This window comes from Arctopsyche grandis, chromosome 5, assembly GCF_051622035.1.
Source record: "Arctopsyche grandis isolate Sample6627 chromosome 5, ASM5162203v2, whole genome shotgun sequence".
Lineage (NCBI taxonomy): Eukaryota > Metazoa > Arthropoda > Insecta > Trichoptera > Hydropsychidae > Arctopsyche > Arctopsyche grandis.
In genome coordinates, this window is record NC_135359.1 from 24,922,784 (window position 1) to 24,932,852 (window position 10,069).

General features: G+C 33.1%; 1 protein-coding gene across 1 annotated transcript; it reads right to left on the bottom strand.

Annotated features, from left to right (window-relative positions):
* Positions 1 to 946: 946 nt before the first annotated feature.
* LOC143912386 (uncharacterized) lies at positions 947 to 8,588 on the bottom strand. Its single transcript, XM_077431665.1, has 6 exons — positions 8,415 to 8,588; positions 8,171 to 8,330; positions 7,927 to 8,100; positions 1,983 to 2,251; positions 1,716 to 1,895; positions 947 to 1,048 (listed from the first exon to the last, which is right to left on the bottom strand). Exons 1-6 carry the CDS (start codon positions 8,586 to 8,588, stop codon positions 947 to 949), a joined length of 1,059 nt encoding a protein of 352 aa, XP_077287791.1.
* Positions 8,589 to 10,069: the final 1,481 nt, after the last annotated feature.

The window sequence follows — 10,069 nt, forward strand, 5'->3', positions numbered from 1 at the left end:
TCTGAAAGTACCGAGCCAATATCATTCACATATATTAGAAACAGTAAAGGTCCCAAATTAGAGCCTTGGGGCACGCCAGAAGATGTGAGGTATACATCAGAGAAATGGCCATCAAAACAAACAAACTGACGACGATTACTTAAATAAGAAGTAAAAAAATCAGTAAGATTATCCGATAGACCAAAATTGGCCAATTTCTTAATAAGTATTGAATGATCAACCTTATCAAAAGCTTTAGCAAAATCGGTATAGATCACATCAACTTGATGCCCTGCATCTAGCGATTTAGTAATGAAGTTTGTGAAAGACAAAAGATTAGTAGTCGTAGAGCGTGCTGAACGAAAACCATGCTGTTGGTCTATGATAAACCGACTGCAATGGTTATAAAGTAATCTCTGCAAAATTATTTCGAATAATTTGGCTGGAGCCGAAACAATGGCTATTGGTCTGTAATTATTAATAAAAGATTTATCGTCATTTTTGTGAATTGGAGTGACTTTGGTGCATTTCCAAGAGTCAGGGAACAGAGAATATTTCAGTGATAAATTATAGATATGAAGCAAGGGATATAACAAACTGGACTTGCATCCCTTTAAAACAAAATCGGGAATAAAGTCAGGACCAAAAGATCTATTAGGTTTCAGCTTCTGGAACCCATACTCCATATCACTGATATTAAATTCAAATACTGACAGAATGAAGGAATGACTTATTTGAAACTTATTATTTGAAGATTGAGTGAATGAGTCTACAAATGCAGATTTAAAATGCTCAGCAAAACCCTTAGCGATATCTTTCGAACCTGAGAACGACTCATCACCATTGAACATCATTGTCAAATTCGAATTGTTATTATGTTTAGAATTTATAAAGTTCCAAAATAATTTTGGGTTTATGGAAATGGAATCTTCACATTTCTTAATGAAGTCAGCGTGACAAATTGAGATCAATTTTTTGGAATGAGAACGCAACTGACAGAATTCAACGTAATCATGTGAGTCCTTAGTGAACTTCCAGCGTTTGTGCAAGTAACATTTACGACTGATGACTACGATTAATTCAGCTGAGAACCAACTAGGAAAAATTCTTCTGGATTTAGGAAATTTTTTGTTAAAGCATTTGTTAAAAGAAGAATGCACAATCCTATTAAATATCTCGACAGCAGCATTCACATCCAAGCACTCGAAAAGATCAATCCACTCCGATTCCAACAAAACAGAATTCAGGCCAGCAAAGTCAACATTATTAAATTTCCAACCATAAAAATCATGATTAACAGAATTACAATTACGATTACTATTGTGCCCAGAATCATTTAACATTAAATGGGAACATGTAGCATCAAAATCAATACTGAGCGTAGGGTGAAACTTATCCTCAGGAACAATAAAACAGGGACTTCTACTGGAATTGCAAATAATATTGGACAACACCAAGTCAAGTTTTCCGCCATAAACATTGCATACATTATTCAAATCTGATAAATTAAAAAGATTGCACATATGCGACAGTTCCATGCTTACATTCTTCAAAGTAACAGTGTTAAAGTCCCCTACAATCAAAATATTTTTACTCTTTAGAAAGTTAAATTCCTCTTGTAATTTATTAAAAAAAACTTCAGAGATCTTATCGTTTTGATTTGGAGGAAAATATACTACACAAATATAGATGGAACACCGCGGAAGATCAACTCGAACCCAAAGATGTTCACCAACTGATTGAAGACGGTGAATTTGTTGAGCAGACCGCACACGATCGGCACGAACAGCCAGTAAAACACCACCTCCTCTGCTGGCCCTATCTCTTCTGAAAACTAAGTATCTATCATCGAATATCTCGAAGTCGCAAACAGATTCATTTAGCCAAGTCTCCGTAAGTGCAATGAAGTCATGATGCTGTACCAGAACAGAAGAATTAAAATAATTATAATTAAAACGGTTATCAGAATTAAAATATTTCATAACATTTTATACGTGAAATACCAATATCGGGGTTTCGGGTCGTGCAATAATGTCGCTTTCGCATATTTTCATTGCCATAAAAGCGGCAGTGTAATTTCCCGCTCCGGTGTCGGAGAAAACAATTTCGTCCCCGTCGATATATTTCGCATAGTAGATTTCGTTGTGTTTTACGAAACCCACTGTTTCGATTAATTCTTGATTGCGGACACATGTAAAGATTCCGGCGATCACATTAATTTTGGATGCTGCGGCCGAAGCGATGGCGCACTTGTACATCTCCTTGCCCAATCCTGAAAAGAGAACGGAAATGTTTATCGACACACTTGCCACATACAAATATATGTAATATATTTTCGTGCAATATTTTATTGCGTTCCGCAATAATATAACATAATAAAACACGGACGTCGGACGAACGGATTCGGTCGAACTGATTCGACGACGGAATTCAAATGGGTGATAAACTTTGAAAACAAATTTAATAATCTCACGGAGGGGTGAAGGGTGGAAAGGAACGCCGAGGAAAAAATTATTAATTTACCGATAAACGGTTAATATAAAAAGGTGCGGAGCGCGCTTTTCATTGTTTTTCCTTTTGGAGGGAAAAAATTTTCCGGTCGCCGAACGTAAAAGGATCTCACGGCGAGCACCTGCTGTCAATATTAAATTCATATTTAATAGTTTGATAAAATTCTGGATGCGTAAAAATCGACTGAAATACCTGAATATTAATGCGACCTTTATCAGACACCGACGACGAAGGGTAAGGGACCAGGGCTGGCCCACTCTAATTTTATATCACACTACATATTATATTAAAATGAAACGGTTTCGCATTGTGTTTTGTCGTACAAAGCTCGACAAACAATAGCATTCGAACACAATGTAAAACATATAGACACGTTTTTATTCACATCAAAATATAACACCAATACCTATACATAAGTAACATATAATACATATGTATGTACTTTTTCATACATTAGCGTTTGTGATATCATTTAAAATGCATCGAAAGTCTAAAGCATTATGTATTTAAATAATGCTACGTGTATATCCATGATTTAGATTTTCTAAAAAATATGTAATATTTATTGGTATACTCTTAAAGCATTTTTATGCCTCGTTACAATTTTCGTTTATTTCAATGAAATTTAATGAATTTTTTGGGGTACAGGTGTTTGAAATAAGTAGGAAACCTGTAAGTAAGTAGGAAATTGATCTAATTATCATAAAATGGAAATATAAAAACACATTCTACAAATGTAGCTGGGCATATACATACATATATGTATTTAACAACTATCGACAAATTATACAGTAACGTAACGGTCAGGATTTGAACCCACAATCTCTCCACTGGTTAACAAGTGAGCTACATTGTGGCTTTATGTACATACATATGTGAGTAGATAAAACAATGAATGAAGGTATCTATATTAGCATGGAAAACTAATGGGTTTCTTTGCATTTTGAGAATTTATGCAGCAATAAATTATTTTGAGAATTTATGTAGATACAAATACATTTCCGTAACAAAAAATATTCTGTGGCGATTTTTACTGTATCTATAGCTCGTCATTAGATTAGATAGGCGTTGATGATTTAAAATTAATTGGTCACACACCTAGATATTAAGTTTGTATACCAAAGATTCATACTGGGAATAGGAATCGGGGACTTTAAGTCATGCCCCCACTCAAAAATAATTATTTTGTTACGACATTTGAAAATTATACATAAAATTTTGCTTGAAGTGTTGCTTATCCAAATTATTAAAAATAGCATCAATATCTTCCTTTGTTACCATTTTGGAAAGTTCTATTTTATATTTTAATAAATAAGATTCATTTTAAAACCTTTATAATTAGTAACCATGTATAAAATGTATGCTTTCAATTTATTATTAACCAATATTTTCATAAATTTGATTATTTCAAAAAATCGACGGCTCTGAATTGAAATTTTAATCATATTTAATATATACATACATACGAATATTTTAATTTTAGATGTATACATATATACATATGTATGTATATACACCTGGAAGGCTTATCAGGTAAACCCAATGCGCTTTCCTGGCCAATTACAAACATCGATAAACAATCATATATGTATATATACCGTATCATAGAGACATCAATGGACAGATTAGATAATATTAATATTTCGAGAAATACATACATACATTTTACAGGGTAGTTACATAGTTTAGTTAATCAAAAAATCCAAGATGTTATAAACTCGAATTTGCGAGGGACAGGATAGGTTGCCAATTTTGATGGAACCGTTTCAAAAATGAAATCAAATAAATTGGCAAACTTTGATCGGAAACAATCAACCCGCAGTTAAATATACATATAGGTATATTCAAGGTCTGGCTAGCAGCATCGGGTCAGGGATTGAACCCAAACCCATCAGCTGAATGCATACATGCTTACCACTGAGCTATGTTGCTGATTATATGTACACTAGTATTGTGCCCGATGAAATATCAACGCACGAGCTATGGCATATTAAGCTATTAATTAAAATAAATGTGTCGGTTCTATGTCCGATCCACACGCGGTCGTATTTTTTCGCTTCATTTAACATTTTTAATATAAACAGCGTAAACATGGCGAATCTAATAGTAAATATTCATTTGTTTTTTTTATTAAATTATAAAAAAATATATATATATGAAATCGTCACAGAAAATTCGACTTGTTTTCGATTCCCAACCAAAAATATATACTTGCATACAAAGTCTCTTTCGAAATTATATATTAGATATAATATTTATTTAATTGTAAAAAATGGTAAAAACTACCTATACGTCAACAATATAAAAAACCAATAAAAAATTTAATTAATAAATTAATTAATTAAATGAATTTTCAATAAATGATGCCAAATGCCCAGAGACTTATTTTCCTAGAAGAAAAATTGGTAGCAAATAGTATATACATATGTATATAGAAGTTTTTTATTGATCTGTTATTATGTTTTTTATTGATCTGTTATTATGTATAAACGACTGTTATAACACGGCGAGCGTTATCGCACACACACAGACACACAGATTAGTGCTATTATATACATATATATATATATATATATATGTCATAATGGTAAATTGTAATATCTCAGTAAATAAGGCAACCGCGGGCGGATCAGTGTCCGCCTCGTTGCAAACCTGAAAACGCCCCAAATTTTTAATTTTCCTAAAATATTTCAAGTTTATCACACATTGGTTGACGACTGCGCTATTGCGCCAGCGTCGAACAGTGGCCGTGCCTCATTTTGAAATATTTCAACGACGCATCCCACTTAGTGTGTACCCCACTTTTGAAAGTTAAAAACCGCCGTCTAAGGTATTCTGTCGAGGGAACGCGGGCTTAAAAGTCGGGTCGCAAGAAGAAGAATTCGCAGAATTCTTAAAGCACCCCGTCGGAGGGTGGCGCGCGGGTAGGCGGAGGGGGGATGGTCGAGGTGTTCGAAATGAGAGCCGAGCCGGCCCCCCAAAATGGAGGACCGAGACCGCCATTGTGAAATATGTAATTTATTTAAGGCATTCGAGGCGAGCGAACGAGGGACGGCCCTCGGAGAAACTCCGCTCGTCAAATATTTAAAGGTTCGGTTTCAATTAACGCGGTGAAAGGGCGCCGATTCGGGCCGCGGACCGCGATTTTTAGCTCCAGCCTCGTCCGCGGTCCAAATGCGCTCCGAAGCGACGGATTGTTGACGGATCGGCTTTGACTCGGGCACCAATTTCGCCCTGGAATGTATAATCAGCGAGGACTCACTCAATAATTCAGCCGAAATTTCAAATTCAGCGCTGACAACCCAGGACAATATTTACAACGGTGCCGCCAATTTAAGTATTATCATTTTAATAATGAATATCGCGTAAAAATAAAATTGAAAATTGAATTTTATCGCACTGTGCTACTACGAGTACATACCCACTGTACACAAGTTGTCAAATAATGTCATACAGTAGGTGTATGAAGAATTTGTTTACATTTATATGTACGTAAACGGTAAACGCAGAAGTTTACAAAAATATATTAACAATGAACCTGTTCTCATATATTGAAATGTATTAAGAGAATTTTCCAGTCTCAGTCCCATGTCTCATCGCGCTAAATCCGTATGTTTGTAATTTTATAAATACTCTATATCCTAGGTAGTATTTTAAATGCAAAAATATTACACAGAATAAATGTTATTATTTTTTGGTGAAAGAGTTTATTAAAAAACATGGAATTTCGACGCTGGAGTGGCTGGGTAATGTATTGACGATTCCACAATGAAAGAAACTCTTTTAGATTCTGACAAAGATGAGACAATTTTGTGTTTGACTATGAATGAAGAATTATATAAGGAGTTATCAAAGACTACAAATTATCGTAAATAAAAATAGCATCGACTCTAAAAAGTAATTGAAAATATGTATATATGTACACTAGTGTTGTACCTGATGATATATCATCGCATGGCTGTTGGCATATGTATTAAGTTATTAAATAAAAAAAAATTAAAAGAAATGTGTCGGTTCGATCTGCATGCGGTCGAATTTTTTTCAAATACCTTTTAAATATATTTAATTTAATTGTTTAATATGAAGAAAAGGTATTTATATTGTTAACAAATACAACCTATGTATTTGTTAACAACATAAAAAAGAAATAGAAAAATTAATTAATTAAATAAATTTACAATTGATGGTGGTAAATTCTCTGCCAAGAGGAAAAATTGGTAGTATATAGTATATATAGAAGTTTTTTCTTTTGTTATTGTATTCGTATATACGTTTTGGCAGTGGTTTAAATGTGACGTACATACATATGTATCTCAGACAGACAGACATACAGAATAGCGATATTATAGGTATATATTTATATATATATATATATATATATATATATATATATATATATATATATATATATATATATATATATATATATATATATATATATATATATATATATATATATATATATATATATATATATATATATATATGTATGTCCTACATACGAATGTGCTTACTTAGCTGGTCTGCATTGCTATTAATATGATACTGTAAAGAGATATATCAATTCATAATTAATCAGAAATTCAATTTGTTATACATATAATATGCAAAAAAACATATTCAAAAGTATGCAAATGCTCAAAAATATACATAAATATAAGTATTGTTGAGTTTTATGAGTGAATATAAGAAAAAATCATTGATCGAGACATTGAGTTTGTTTGAAGGATACCTCATAAAATTTAAAATAAGTGGATCTTTATGTGCAACATATGTACATACATATATACATATATGAATAAAGGCGTACAGAAAAAAAATTCTTAGTAACTAAATTGAAATATTCCATATTTTTCTACAATTTCAATCTACATATGTACATATGTAAATTTACTAAGAGTATCAAATACGAGACATATATTTTTAATGGTACAAATAGTTTTTCTTCTGTTTGTATTCTCACACTAGTAGAATGCCAAATCATTGCCGAGACAGTAATGTTCATAAGTTTTTATTTTATTGTTTATAAAAAAGTTTAAGATATACGAATACTAGTATGTTCTTACGTCTGATATATGTATATAAAATAATAATTTTATATTATTGAAAATTTGCTTGAATTTGAATGTGACACGAAAGGAAATTGCAAATAGTCTTTGGAAAATCTCCGTCGAGCCAGCGATGCTACTAGTATTTATTGAAAATACTTCTAAAGGAACAGATAGCTGACCACATAAAGTTGGTGCATCGACATTCAATAGATATGCAAAGAAAAGCTTAGCTCAAAACGACCCGAAATGCCTGTAGAGACCTCTAACAAGAATGGCTGGAAGTTTTCTTTCAGAAAACTTCACACGTGGCAACAACGACTCTCAACGGAAAATACATAGCATCGTCAAGAGTATACACAATATAATACTTTATTCCAATTTTTACCTCTATGTCGATATTCGGGCAGAATGGCGAGTGTGAATATTTTTAAATATTTTTGCACACCGTACAGCTCGTGAATGTTCACAGGCTTTTCGAGTTTATTGTAGAATTTCATTACTGTTGAATAGTTGCGGCCGTATGTCAATTTCACTCTGCTGAAAGTCCGTGAAAATGCGACTGAAAATTTATCGCAAATGTGAATAACTACTGTATATAAATTTTAGATGAGAAATTTTGGTGGTTAAACCTCTATCTACGACTCGCATAAGTAAAATTCCGACTGCATCGTTTGAGGTTTCATCGATTGCCACTAATGAAGCTTTGTCTTTCATTTGTATTTTAGCATTTGAAAGGAATTCTTCGACGGATTCGTCATCGTCTAATATATTTATAGATTTAAATGTGACCTAAAAATATTTTTTTCAATTGAAAGTATGTACATTAGATAGAAAAATTAATATGAGAAAGTTTCAAGGAAGGTAAGTACGTACTTCAGTGTTTAAAAAGTGTTCTCTAAGTATCGTTGCGGCCTCTTCGAATCGTTTTTCTTGCAAGTCTTCAATTCTTAAGCCAGACTCCAATCTGGTCCATACAATAGGCGCTTTGATCCTTGCCTCAAGTTCGTTGGCTTTATCTTCCTCTGTAGGCTCATCATCCAGCAACATTCTTCCCGTTTCTTGTCGTTATCATAATGAAAGACTCATTTAATTATCCTGCAAAAGATATGAATCGGATAATAGTCGAGAAATTTTCAACTTCTTTTAATTAATGCCAGACCATAGATATCTCGAATTTTATTTATTGTATGCAAAAGTCTTAAAGGAAAAATTGGTGTTTTACAAACGATAGAAATGGATGGAAACAAATTTTTTTTTTATTTAAAATAATTCAATTGTCTTTTTTTTCTTTTAATCAAATACACATTTTGAAAATAATTAAATTTTCATAAAAATTATGTATTTCGGAAACGAAATTTCACGGTTGAGTATTTAACGAGATTAAAAATAAAAAGATATCTTTTTCATTGAGTCGCAGCCTCTGATTTTCTCATTTTCGTCGTGAATTTTCGCTAAAAGCGAAAACAATTAAAACCGTTTCAACGGTAGCGTGCTCGTTCCACGCAGGTGGAAAATTTATGACAATGCACGGAAATTTCTTTACACAAAGCCTTATGCTCATACAGGAAAGAGTATAATCTCAGATTTATTTCGAATCGTGAGCGCAAAAGCCTTCCGGAAAAGCTGTTACACCAGGCGCCTGAAAGCGACTGCATTTACAAAGCTGAAGCGACACATAAGCGCAAAAATTACTAAGTACCGTTTCCTTTTTGAAAACACCTTTTTTACTGACGATTTAATTTTATTTCACCTGTGCTGAAAAATTATAAAACACTCACCTATGCCTAAGTGTGCATATTTACGGTTAAATTTTTTTACTAGTAGTCTTTGATAAACTCAGGTTTTCAAAGGATTAAAAAAAAAGAACAAAAAAAGAAAACTTCATACTAGCCGAGAATATGGAGCGTGGCCGTACGAGGCTATAACAGTTTTCAAGACTTACCGTTGCAATTTTACGAAGCTTGGCTTTAGAGCTTACAGCTAATACTGCAATAATGCATCCTTCTACAGTGCACAAACAGTCCATAGAAAAATGCACTTAAACAATTTGAAGCCGCTGCGCCCCCAATTTCAAACAAGCCGGAAACTCTTGGATCAAACATGAAACCGAGAAATTATGTACGAAATTTTTTTAATAAACAGCTTCATGCAGCGGCAGTGCATTCGATTCATATAAACCATTGCACCGGTGCTTCAAATATGCAAAAGCCGACCGTGATGGATGTAATGTATTACTTTGTTTCCTCCACACAATGTAAACACATCCGCGGGTAAACATGCGGAAAAGGAGCATAAACACGTTTTAATGTGACGTAAAAGCATTGGCAAACAAATTACTTGTATAAGGGGGAGACTTATGTAAATAAGTCTTCTCTCCTATCGGAAAACGCGATAGGTGAAAACAAACAAGTGACTGAATGTCGCGAAGCTGCGAAATATAACGACACTAGGATATTAAAAAAAGCAAAGAATTGCAATAAATAAGTCAATCATACATATGTTAATGAATCGACATACGTACAGATAAC